Genomic DNA, 11,975 nt, shown 5'->3' with positions numbered 1-11,975 from the left:
CCAAACGCCACACTCACTCGCTTTTCAGGGCAACAAAAGTACTTCTTTTTAAAAACGATTAGTTGTACTTACCGTGTACGCTCTGGACGGTCCAGTTGCAAGCAGAAAATAAAAATATTTCTCTTGTTAGTCGTATGTTACCATCCGCTGTGTCTTTGTCAACATCGCCATTTCCCTACTTCCTGTTGCGAGCCACGCCCACGGATTTAAATTTTGGCGGAAGTTCCGCCCATTGGCGTAGTTTTCGCGTATAGCAAATCCGATTGGTTGGGAAGGGGGCGCGGTTATGCAGCCGAGGGGTCCTGTGATCGGTGGGATGTAAAGTAGGCGTCGACGTCACGTCCGCGTCACGTGACCACGACGTGGCAGACGTCATATAGCAACCGCTGTTTTGTTTAGTAGACTTACAGTTGTTATGCATTGACATAATGGCGCACACTCCAAATAGATTTAAATAAATTAAATAATTCTTCTGCCCACTCCCTTTTAAACAAGTTAACTCTCCCCGCGGATTTGAATTCCGGCGGAAGTTCTGCCCATCACGTGACGTCTGTCACGTGACCACACGCGGCAGATGTCATATAGCAACCGCTGTTTTGTTTAGTAGATTTACAGTTGTTATGCGTTGACATAATGGCGCACTGGTTAGCATGTCCACCTCTTAAGCATGATGTTGCGGGTTCGACGCCTGATCAATGTTAGCATGGAGTGAGCTGAAGTGCATGGCGCTGAAGATTTGAATCTTTGAAATGCGCTGAGGTCTGACGTATCAGGCAGAATGGTTTGCCATCACGTTCAACAAAAAATAGAAACTTTCCCACTCTGATAAAAACGTCCTGTGTTCATCTACATATTTTCGTTTTGCTGTGCATCTTTTCCCTGCCATTTCGAGAGCCCAATTGACACTAATAGTTTACTGGAATGTGTTTGCCCATCCTACTTTGTGGAATTTCACCACATGCGCTTTTGACGAAAATACAAAATTAAACTCAAGTGAAGCCAACACGCACAACCCCCCCCCCCCCCCCCCCCCCCACACACACACACACACACACACACCTACACACACACACAAATGTTGATATGAACATAAAAGAGCCGCATGCGGTTCGGGAGTTGCGGCTTGGCCAAACCTGTACTATACAACTTTATTTGTGTAAAATTTTCACAACAGCTGTCACACAAACAAAGCGGGAAAAACCGAAGACGTGCGTGTTCCGCCCACGCTGGATTTATTTGCACCTTTGAAAAGACACCGTATTGCCGCAGATGTGGCAAAGAGTACTTTTGGGCATCTGAGACGGAAGGATGTCCAAAGCATCACGTCACCTGCTCTGGTAGGAATGGTGGTGGGACGTTGAGGTCAACCGCTTTGGGGTTGGCTGAATCTTTGGTCGCAGGATGCCACACACTTGAAGACAGAAGCAGAAAAGCAGAGCTAAATGCAAAATGTACTCACCGGTGACTCCAATTTTTTCCCCCCCTGAAGAAATGGATGGACGGGTGGCCCCGGCTGGCCGGTGGGACTCTTGTTATTCTGACCCTTTTTAGTGCGCGTTTGGGGCAACAACCGTTTTTTGTGGCGCTCTCTTCTGGTTCAAGAGTGCCCTGCATGTGAATTTGCCTTTCCTGCCTTCTGATTGGATGAGCGCCGGTGTGACGCGGTGCCTCTGTCACCGTGGCGGGGGGTATACGTCGGCATCGGAGCGTCTGCCAACGTCTGAGACCGGCTGGCAGTGTATCGGAGGTGTCGAGTGCGGTGCCGCTGGAGCTCACTCACCAGCTGGTGTTAGGGCCACAGAATGAAGGCCAAGGAGAAGACTAGAAAGAGAAACAGAAACTTCTCCTCCAATTGTTTGATTTGTCTCTTCTGAGCTTCGATGAATTCTTTCAGCTCTTTGTTCCTCTAGGACGGACAAATGGAAAGTAGCCTTCAAAAGCCAGTAAGCGTGCAAGTAAGTGCCGGGCTGGCTTTGGGCCCTTACCTGTTGCGCGCTGTGCAGCAGATCCTCTCTCAGATTCTCTCTTGGAGGATGCAAGCGTCGCGCTCCCTCAACTCCCACATCAGGGCTCGCTTCCATTGGTCCACGGCGCTCCTAAGCTCTTGTCTCTGATCCGCCGTCAGCACGTCATTCACGCCAGCGTGGCTGGCTTTTTCGCCGTCCGTGGCGGGGCAGTCCCGCTGCGGTAGCGCCTCGTACAACATGGCCTCCAGCTCCATGATCCTCTGGGCCGCAATCCTCGTCCATCAGTGGTCCGGCGGGAGATTTGAGGGCGGCTTACCTTATGAGCCTGGTCCATGGAACGCTTCCTGAAGTCCAACTCTTCATCCAGGTAGCCCTTCTGGTTGCAGAACATATCCTAGCACAGCTCAAGGTCAGAATTGTTGGGGCACATTGCCCCGAGTTCCCCTTGGCTGATGTCGCGTGTCTGTCTACCTTCTCACTTTCAATGTCCAACATCTTCTGTTGAAGTGCTGACTTGGTCACTTTGATGTATTCTAACCACTGAGGAAAGGCTGCTGTCACATAAGCAGAATGCGAGAGCGTGCGTGGACGTGCGCGTTACCTTCTCGGCTAGGGTGGGAAGGGTCCTGGCGTGAATCACGACCACCTGCTCCTCGTTGGTGAGATTCTGCAAGAGCCCAAAGGCACAGCGTCAACAAGGTTCTTTCAGCGCAAAGCCTTCCAAAAGTCACATTTGAGCCGCCGAGTCTCGTGGAGTGCGAACATAAGGAGTTCGACATACACTTACGGCGTTATCGCCCAGGATGTCCCGCTTCTTCATCAGATCACTGATGACGATGTCCTGGGGAAAGGCGCAAGGAGCAATGTAAGGTGTTCTGGGACCTCAGGTTAAGGTTAGGGTTGCGAGGGACGCCTTACGTACGCTCACGCCGTCGGCCTCGCAGTAGATCTGCAAAGGGCTGAGGCCGTCTGGGAAACGGACTTGCAGAAACTTCAAGACGGGGGAGCGCCACTCCCTCTCCTGAAAGGCAGAGGCATGCATCCGTCCGTCCGTCCGTCCGTCCGTCCGTCCGTCCGTCCGTCCGTCACATCTCTGGCCTCAACACGCTTGTGCGAGTCTTCCCACCTCCAGCTCCAGGATGCGGAACTCAAGCAGTTCGTTTTGGTCTCGGATATCCTGGATGCGCTCTTTCAGACGCGCTTCTTCCGCCTCCATCCGCCTGACCTGAAAAGACAGTCAGACCTCATCTGCGGGGCTTCCGGACGGGTGTGACGCCAAGCGACTCCGCCCAGCGCCTTTCTTTCCGTCACCTTTTCGGCCAACTGCTGATTGCTCTGACGCAGCAGCTGCTTCTCCTCCACCCACTTGACATTCTAGAAGAGACAAACGCGTGGACAGCTTTGGAATGTTGTGTCATTTTCATCCACAAATTCTTTGGTTGACTGGAAAATGACATTTGCTTTTCTCCGCATTTTCCCAGCCACGTTCAGGGGGGGGGTTGGTCCAGTAATGCCAGACGAATGAGTGACTGAAGAATGTAGCTATTTTGTCTGACAAAAAGGTGTGCTCATTGATAAGCTTACCTGTCCTTGTTGCTTCAGCGCTGACTCCAGATCTGCTACTCTGCTTTGATAGTGACCCATTTCTACTGTCATGTAACATGGGGGGAAGAGATGGTGCAAATGGTAAAATATGGATTGTTCACAGGAATAAATTGGCAGAGCTGAAATTCCAAATTTGTCCAAAAGATGGCGCCAGACCAAAACATGAGACCAAAAAAGGGGCCAAAATAAGCTAAGCAAGTTAAAATAGAAATAAAACAGGAACACGGTGTCGGATTGTGAGTCACGCATGGACGCACAAATGTGATTTTTACTTTTTGATTTCTTTGCTTGGCTAAAAATGTATTCTGTAACAGCTTAAAGCAATATTGTTAGTCAATTCGATCAAGGGACCCGTCACTATGAGAATAGTGGCGTGACATAAATTGTTTGGAGAAGCACAAATGTGATTTTTACTTCTTGATTTCTTTGCTTGGCTAAAAATTGATTCCCTCTTTCATGAACTGTGTTTTGCAATCGAATTGTTCTGGGATTGAATGATTTTATTAACACGGGTATCAGTGGGTGAAATTGTTCGGTTTCTGGAGTGATTAAGATTTGTAATTCTATTTCATGTTTCTTCAATAAATGTGTTGTGTATATTCATCTACTTTGTTGTGCGCTGATTTGTACTGAATGTACAATCGATGGTTCGGGGTTGATTTGACAATTTGATTAATGTGCGGGGGGTTATTATGGTATAACATAGGACCGTAATAAATAAAAGTAACATCAGACAATTTTAGAGAATTAAATAACTTTCGTAGTTATTTGAGACACGAGTGAATTTCAATCCGTTTGAAAGTTTGCTTCGTCTGAATAAATTAACGGAAGTGTTTGAATCGGATTATTGGTTTGGTGTAGAACTGAAAGTAATTTAATTATTTGAAGGGCGCAGGCCCGTTTCCCCTTTTGACGGGCCGCGTAAAAAGTAACTCCGAACATGTTAGAGAATTAAATAACTTTCGTAGATATTTAAGGGAAGAGTGAATTTCGTCAAAAGTGAATTCGTTTGAAAATTTACTTCCTCTAAATAAAATAACGACGATGGTTAAAATAGATCATTTGAGTTGGTGAAGGATAAAAGTATTTCGATTGTCCGTCGGGCCGCGTCAAAAGTTAAACAGGACACGATCGAAAAATAGACTTGCCTTCCAAATTAATTACTGGGCAAATCTAAATAGAGTAAGACATTTTTATTCGTTTTAAGAAAGTTGTTATTCTTTTTAAGCAATCAAGTGGGGTGAAGCACTCCGACAGTTAAGTGCTTGATCTACATATAAGAAGTTAGAATTAATAACGTAAAGTGCATTAATTTTCTCCTTAAATGCTATTATTGTCACACTTTTATTAATTCGATTCTCTTTCGAATAAACAAGTTGGTCGGCTCGCTGCTTGAGCGACCAAGTAGAACGGACCCATATCAACATTTACTTCGGCAAAACTAGTGCTAGGGTGCGCTATACAAACGAATCCCTGAGGTCTTAACAAAGACATCTAAAAATATCCGTAACATAATAAGAACTTCAAACATTAGCGGGGAGCCATCAATACGATGCGGTCACTTCGAAGTCTTGCCTCGAATTGAGTTACTCGGCTCGAGCTTAGGGTGACTTGAGAGGGATTGGCGTCGTACAGAAATTAGATTGATTCCGGTGGAGTTAATTTAACTCGGGTGTTTAGATTACGGACGAATCTCCGAACCCGGCTAAGACAAACCCGTTACCGGGAAGCCGGGGGCACCTTATTGAAAGAGGTGCGTTTGACACTACCATCAGCTTTTCTCTGGTCTGAAAGGAGGAGGAGGGAGGCTCCTCCTCCTCCTTTCAGACCAGAGAACACCCGAGGCTGGGTGAGAACGGGGAGGCTGCGACCCGGCCGGGGGTTGCGGGAAGGGGCGCCACCTTGATCTCCTTCTCGGCGTCGTAGTCCCCTCCGCTGGTCTGGGCTAGCAGAGCGTAGGCTCGTTGCAGCGCTTGATATTCTTGCGTCAGCTGGCGGTAGCGAAGCTCCACCTCCTAATGCACACACCAATGCAACACAGCACTAGTACCAGAATCAGTCAGACCGGCGACAAAGCACCCGCGACGCAATGACGAGTCCGATTCCAGGCTGAAGAGGAATGTTTGGCGCCAATACGCTGGCAGAAATGGCGGGCTACCTCTTCGGGTTCCGTGTCGGGGGTTCTGTCGGTGTGAAAAGACAAGGACGATCCGTCCGAGTCCACCAACACGTCTTCGTCGTAGCCGTAAAATGTTTCGATGACCTGCGGGCGCGGAAGCAAACATCTCTCTGAACAAACTGAAGCGACACCTCACGATGAATCGACGAGAGGAACGATAGCGAGAAAAAGGCCATTTCATCTTGCGCAACACCAAGCAGCCGCAAACAAACAGACTCACCTTGCAGGACCTCACGCTTTGTTCCTCCTCAGAGATTCTCGACGTCGGTATCGTAGCAGCAAATCTCTCTCCCGTCGACACAAATAATCCGCCTTTGAGATTCTTTGGATGCAAAGGGAACGAACGGCTCCGGCGCAGAAACAAACGCGACTCACGATGACATTTCTGACATGAGCTCCTGTCTCCAGAGCCTGAAAAACCCGTCACCGGCGATGATTGGAGGGACGCTCGTCTTTTCCAAAAGTGACAACTACAGGGTGCGTCAGGGTTTTCCAGATTATCTTTATCGTATGATTATGTTGCTTTGACTTTGACTGCAACCTGTAATAAATAATATTATTTATCCCTTATTTATCCCTATCGCTTATCCCTTCCTACACAAAGTCGTAAAACATCCCTTGCTATGTTTTGACTAGAGGTCAAGGGCTTTCTCTATTCAATCCACTCTTACACCCACCCTGTTTCTCTTAATAAAAATGCTCGTGCAGGAGCCGAGAGTCAGACTTCATTCGTACAACGGATGGACTCTCCACCTGCAGGTGTCCAAAAGAACTTACTTGTCTCCCGTGTGGTTCTTGCAAAATAAGTTGGAGCGAGCGCAACTCTAACAGGGTGCATTTTGCCACTAGCTGCCTACGGACAATGACGTCGCGCTCGCGGCTCATGGTTGACGGGCTGAGCAGCCGGGCGAGTCCGTCGTTTTCAGCGCACAGCGAGTGGCAAAGGCGCTGACAAAACGGGAGCTTTGAGCTGCTGAAAACGGCAAAACAAGTCTAAAGCGTGTTCAAACGCGTGCGCACAATGCTCCTGCTTGAAAGGTCGGAATTTAAGGGGCCAATTTTTTGGATGGCGGCCGCCGGCCAAGCTTTGGACGGAAAAGGTTTCCTGGCGACAGCGAGCGAGCGCGGCGCTGCCGTACGTGCACCGAGTCGCCTGCCTGAAGACCTTGGACAAGTCGTCGATGATGTGCCGCTGCTCCACAACTTGAAGGAACTCCATTTCACCGTCCTGCTGGCCGCAACCGCGCTCCAGGTCATTGAGCGAACTAGGCCTTCTCTGTGGAACACAAATTCAGTGGACTCTGTTGGCATGCCGCCGTTGTTCCCGTCGACTTACCAAGCTTGCCATCTCCTCGTTCTCCTGGGTGACAAAGCGCACTTTGTTTTCAAGGCGACACAGCACCAGCGAGAGTTCTTCATTCTTCCTGCTCAGGCGTTTGTTTTTGTACAGGAGTGGCAGAAACTGGCTTTCTGTTTCTCTCAGTCGCTTAAGCTGCAAGCATGAAATGCGGGATGCGAAAGACGCACAACACGCGGGCCAGAACGTATCCATTCCTTTTGCATCGGTTTGAACGGAATCGTGGCTTTGGCTCCCAATAAAAGACATCTACCAGGCAACCGACTCGCCGCGCCGCTCAACTAATAAGCAAGCGCAATGGGTGCCTCGCTGGATGGCGCGCATCAAACGTAGCGCAAACCTTCAAGCGTGCCGTCAATAAATTACCAGTTCATTGCGCTCTTCAGAAAGCAGGGCGTTTCGATCCTCCAGTTTCCTGATGACTGCGCTGAGCTCAGCGATTTTCAGATGAAACCTTCGCGTGTCCCGATCCTCCTGAGCCTGAAAACGCCCCGCAACACACACACACAACCACTCGTTCAAAGTTCAAAACTGTTTTTGTGCTACCTTCCTCCAGCAACGAACTAAGTCATGCGTACTGCAAGTGTGTGATGAGGTGGCTTACGCTATGAAGAGGATTGCTAGTAGCGCCGTTGACCCCACTTCCAGGGTAGTTTAGGCCCGCCCTTTGGGAATCCCTCAGGGCAGCGATCTGCTGCTCGGCAGCCTGAGTCTGCAGCTGAAGGCGGTGGACGTGGCCGGCCCCAGGGATTTATCCAAAACACTAACCGCTCTGTCTTTCAGCTTGATCTCATCCATCTGGATGTACAAACGGGGAGCGCTCAGGCAGGCGGGCAAACTCATTTGCCAGAATTGTGACAAAAACAAAGAGAGCAACCGGCCAATTTTTATCTTGAATCGACTAGAACACCATTGCTGTGACAAAAGCGAAGCGAGCAACCGGACGTTTTCTTCTTGTGAAATAGAATAGAATAGAATGCCTTAGGTGTCATTGCACTGCAGGTATACAACGAAATTGGGAACATAGCCACGCACCGCGCATCTGATCAGTCCTACCAGTCGGCGGATCTCCCTCTCGCAGTCTCTCTTGGTTCGGCTCAGCTCCTCCCGATGCTGGTGATGAGCCGATCGGAGCTCGGCCGCTCGGGACTGCCAGGCCTGCTGGGCCGCTGCCAGGGCTTCTTCCGCGCTCCTGGTGGAGGCGACACCGCTCGGTCTCCCGACACCGCCGCGTCTCCTCCACTTCCGCCAGCAAAGCGCCCCCGCTCCTCACCTGAGCAGACATTGCGCCACATCGGGCCGTTGAGACCGCAACGGAGCGCCGCGACGCTTACTGGGGACAAGCTACACAATACGGTAGCGGCCGCATCGGAGCCCGACGTGGCGTGCGGTTAGTCAGACACGGATTGAGCGGATCACCTTGTCCATGGAGCCGTCCCTCAGGCTGAGGACCAAGGCATTCAGTCGCTGGATCTCTCCATCTTTGATTTTGATCACTCTCATCAGCTCCATTTCATGCTGCCGCAGTAATGTCTCCCTGGTAACGGCTAACTTTTTCTGCTTCTCCTCATGGAGTTTGCTTTTGAGTTCCGTCATGGCGGCGGTTGCACGGTGGTGCTCCGCCCGCAGGTCCTGACTTCTCTCTCTCTCCAGACAGCTGACCTGACATGACTTAGACTTAGACAAACTTTATTGTCATCTTGTCTGCACATGGTGCATACAAAACGAAATTTCGTTGCACACGGCTTACAACAAAGTAGTGATATTGCAGTTGAATAGAAGTAACATATCCTATGAAAATATATATATACATATACTGTATATATATATATTACAAATAAGTATAAAGTGCAGCAGTGCTAATTATGCAATAGTGCAAGTAGGCAAAACAGTATTCAAGAGTGTGCAGAGGAATGCTAAACCATGTATTAAACTTCTATTTAAAGGGTTTACACAAGTTCAGTAAAGTTGGTAGTGCGAGATAGTGCAAGATAGAGGTCCGTAGTGTCATAAAGTACAGTTCTGTGAATGTGTGATGCAGAGTTCAGTTTAGAGCTCAACAGTTCTAATGTTCAACAGTCTGATGACAGCAGGGAAAAAGCTGTTGCAGAACCTGGTGGACCTGCAGCGGATTGTGCGAAACCTCTTCCCAGAGGGCAGCAGGGAGAACAGTCCATGGTGGGGGTGTGATGGGTCATTGATGATGTTACGGGCACGGGACATGCAGCGCTGAGATGAAATGTCCTGAATGGAGGGAAGAGGAGCCCCTATGATCCTTTCTGCTGTCCTCACCACTCTCCTCACGTTCTTCCAATCGGAGGCGGTGCAGCCTCCACACCACACAGAGAGTCAGCTTGTCAGAATGCTCTCTATGGTGCTCCTGTAGAACGTCCTCATGATGGGTGGGGGCAGGTGGGCTCTCCTCATCCTCCGCAGGAAGTACAAGCGCTTCTGTGCCGTAGTGTTCATAGTCCAGGTGAGGTCTTCTGTGATGTGGACCCCCAGGAATTTGGTGCTGCTGACCACCTCCACAGCTGAGCTGTTGATGATCAGTGGAGCGTGGTGAGGCTGGCTTTTCCTGAAGTCGACGATGATCTCCTTCATCTTCTCCACATTCAGGATCAGGCTGTTGTCTCTGCACCAGCCCACCAGCTGCTCCACCTCCTCTCTGTAGTCCAGGTCGTTGTTGTCTCTGATGAGCCCCACCACCGTTGTGTCGTCTGCGAACTTCACGATGTGATTGGTGGTGAACCTGGGGACGCAGTCGTGTGTCATCAGGGTGAACAGCAGGGGGCTCAGGACGCAGCCCTGAGGGGAGCCTGTGCTGAGGGTGATGACATCAGAGGTGTTCTGTCCGACCCGGACTGACTGAGGTCTGTTGGTGAGGAAGTCTAGCAGCCAGTTGCGAAGGGGGGTGTTGAAGCCCAGGTGTTCCAATTTTCCTACTAGATGCTGTGGGATGATGGTGTTAAACGCTGAGCTGAAGTCCAGGAACAGCATCCGAACATGGGTGTTCTTCTCCTCCAGGTGAGCCAGGCTCAGGTGAAGAACGGAGGAGATGGCGTCCTGAGTGGAGCGGTTTTGCCGGTCGGCAAACTGGAACGGGTCAAATAATGGGGGGAGTCTGGAAACGATGTGATCTTTAAGCAGCCTTTCGAAGCACTTCATCATGACCGGAGTCAGTGCAACAGGCCGGTAATCATTAAATGAGGTGATTTGAGGTTTCTTCGGCACCGGAATGATGGAGGCAGTCTTAAAGCACGCTGGCACTGTGGCTTGGCCCAGCGAGGTGTTAAAAATGTCTGTGATGACCCCAGCCAGCTGACTTGCACATTCCCTGAACACACGCCCAGGAATGTTGTCGGGGCCAGGGGCCTTACGGGGTTGACTCTCCTCAGGGTCTTCAACACATCAGCGGAGTCAAGGCAGAGTACCTCCTCTTCCTGATGGGGGACAGTTTTAACTGCTGGAGTGCCGTTTAGTGCCTCGAACCTCCCAAAGAAGTTATTTAGACCATTTAGAAAGTCAGCATCAACTTCACCCACCGGGGGGGGAGGGTGAGTTGTAGTCTGTAATCGCCCGTATGCCTTGCCACATACTCCTGGTGTTGTTGGCGTCGTGGAAACGATCCTGAATTTTTCGACTGTGGTCTCGCTTCGCTACCCTGATGGCACGGTTCAAGTTGGCTCTCGCTGTCCTCAGTGTCTCCTTGTCGCCAGACTTGAAGGCAGAGTTCCGCGCTCGTAGCGTTTGACGTACCTCCTCAGTCATCCAGGGTCGTTGGTTGCCCCGGGTGATGATATTCTTAGTGGTGCTGACGTCCTCGGTGCATTTGTTGACGTAGGCTGACACAGTCATGGCACACGCATGTCAAATCTACATCGGGGAAACTGGGAGGGAGGGAGGGAGGGCGGGAGGGAGGGAGGGAGGCAAGCAGGGAGGCAGGCAGGCAGGGAGGCAGGCAGGGAGGCAGGCAGGGAAGCAGGCAGGGAGGAAGGCAGTGTCTGTCTGTTGAGGTTTTCACCTTGTTCTTCTCCTGCTGAAGTTCTAACTGGACGTCCATCAGTTTGGCTCTCAGCTCGTCATTGGCGGCCTGAAAGGCGTCCGTTCGCTCCGCCTTGACCCGCCCTGCCGGAGCTCGTTTGGACATCTCTTACTCGAGTCTCGCCCGGTCGTCAGTCAGAGATCACAACATTTGTACCTGGAGAGCACAAACGCAGCGCTGTTTTCCACTGGCTTCGGACTCAACTTCAATCGGTACCGTAACGTACAACATCATAAACATAGATCTAGCTTGACTTATTCATTGAATAAATGCATTTGGTTCTTCAAAACTGCATCACGCAACATAGCGTGACCGAGACGGCCGTTATCCACCTGCGTGAAGTTATTTGGTAAAATGAATGAGATGTTTAAGACACAATCGTTCTGTCTCTATGTAGATGAAGGGAAATAATCGATTGCTGAAGGTCCAAAGGTGTTGTGATAAACAAATAAACATATTAGTGACATATTTGTGATAAACATATTAGGCAGGATAATCACATATGTTAACTTGACTGCCCACACTGTATTTATTTATGGTTATTTGTTAAATCGAGTACTGTTAGACATAAAATAGGAAGTGTTTAACATAAATGGACGACGAAAGGGGTACTCACCATTGTAGCTCCTGCTGGTCAATGATACGAGCCTCTTCTTGCAGTGGAAAACAAACAGCCAACAAACACCGTGGAACCTAAAGGAAGGAAATTAAACATTAACATTTAGCCTCAACCAACATTCACAGATACAACGCAACGCAAACTACACAAACGTAAATCTTTTTAAACACAATGAGTTGTACTTACCGTGTACGCTCTAGACG

At 49.7% G+C, this 11,975-nt stretch overlaps 1 protein-coding gene and 3 long non-coding RNA genes across 6 annotated transcripts; all 4 read right to left on the bottom strand.

Moving 5' to 3' along the window:
• Positions 1-1,080: 1,080 nt before the first annotated feature.
• Positions 1,081-5,335, bottom strand: LOC125994542 (janus kinase and microtubule-interacting protein 3-like). Of its 3 annotated transcripts, XR_011086686.1 has the most exons (11): positions 3,552-5,335; positions 3,279-3,341; positions 3,094-3,192; positions 2,890-2,988; positions 2,749-2,808; positions 2,569-2,634; positions 2,439-2,507; positions 2,284-2,361; positions 1,986-2,227; positions 1,781-1,906; positions 1,082-1,411 (listed from the first exon to the last, which is right to left on the bottom strand). XR_011086686.1 is itself a non-coding variant. In XM_068650322.1 (10 exons), exons 1-9 carry the CDS (start codon positions 3,819-3,821, stop codon positions 2,015-2,017), a joined length of 1,017 nt encoding a protein of 338 aa, XP_068506423.1. In that variant the 5' UTR covers positions 3,822-5,335; the 3' UTR covers positions 1,081-1,906; positions 1,986-2,014. The 3 variants fall into 3 exon arrangements, 2 of the variants coding, with proteins under 2 accessions (XP_068506423.1, XP_068506424.1); XM_068650322.1 differs by having other exon boundaries at positions 1,081-1,906; XM_068650323.1 differs by having other exon boundaries at positions 1,081-1,906; positions 2,755-2,808.
• A 10-nt stretch (positions 5,336-5,345) lies between these two features.
• On the bottom strand, positions 5,346-6,657 carry LOC137840196 (uncharacterized). Its single transcript, XR_011086687.1, has 3 exons — positions 5,972-6,657; positions 5,731-5,835; positions 5,346-5,587 (listed from the first exon to the last, which is right to left on the bottom strand). It is a non-coding gene; the product is annotated as an uncharacterized lncRNA (long non-coding RNA).
• A 189-nt stretch (positions 6,658-6,846) lies between these two features.
• Positions 6,847-7,892, bottom strand: LOC137840120 (uncharacterized). Its single transcript, XR_011086573.1, has 3 exons — positions 7,713-7,892; positions 7,088-7,588; positions 6,847-7,027 (listed from the first exon to the last, which is right to left on the bottom strand). It is a non-coding gene; the product is annotated as an uncharacterized lncRNA (long non-coding RNA).
• Positions 7,893-10,185: 2,293 nt separating this feature from the next.
• Positions 10,186-11,847, bottom strand: LOC125994402 (uncharacterized). Its single transcript, XR_007490611.2, has 3 exons — positions 11,770-11,847; positions 11,133-11,309; positions 10,186-10,953 (listed from the first exon to the last, which is right to left on the bottom strand). It is a non-coding gene; the product is annotated as an uncharacterized lncRNA (long non-coding RNA).
• Between the last annotated feature and the right edge of the window lie 128 nt (positions 11,848-11,975).

Source organism: Syngnathus scovelli, chromosome 3, assembly GCF_024217435.2.
Source record: "Syngnathus scovelli strain Florida chromosome 3, RoL_Ssco_1.2, whole genome shotgun sequence".
Classification (NCBI taxonomy): Eukaryota; Metazoa; Chordata; class Actinopteri; order Syngnathiformes; family Syngnathidae; genus Syngnathus; species Syngnathus scovelli.
The sequence above is the reverse complement of the archived record's forward strand: the minus strand, read 5'-3'. Positions and strand labels throughout refer to the sequence as shown.

Coding starts and splice junctions, on each gene's coding strand:
- LOC125994542 (XM_068650322.1), bottom strand. CDS start 3,821: ATGCGTGACTCACAATCCGACACCGTGTTCCTGTTTTATTTCTATTTT. Junction 3,342..3,551: donor CGCTGAAGCAACAAGGACAG/GTAAGCTTATCA, acceptor TGTCTCTTCTAG/AATGTCAAGTGGGTGGAGGA. Junction 3,193..3,278: donor ATCAGCAGTTGGCCGAAAAG/GTGACGGAAAGA, acceptor CTGTCTTTTCAG/GTCAGGCGGATGGAGGCGGA.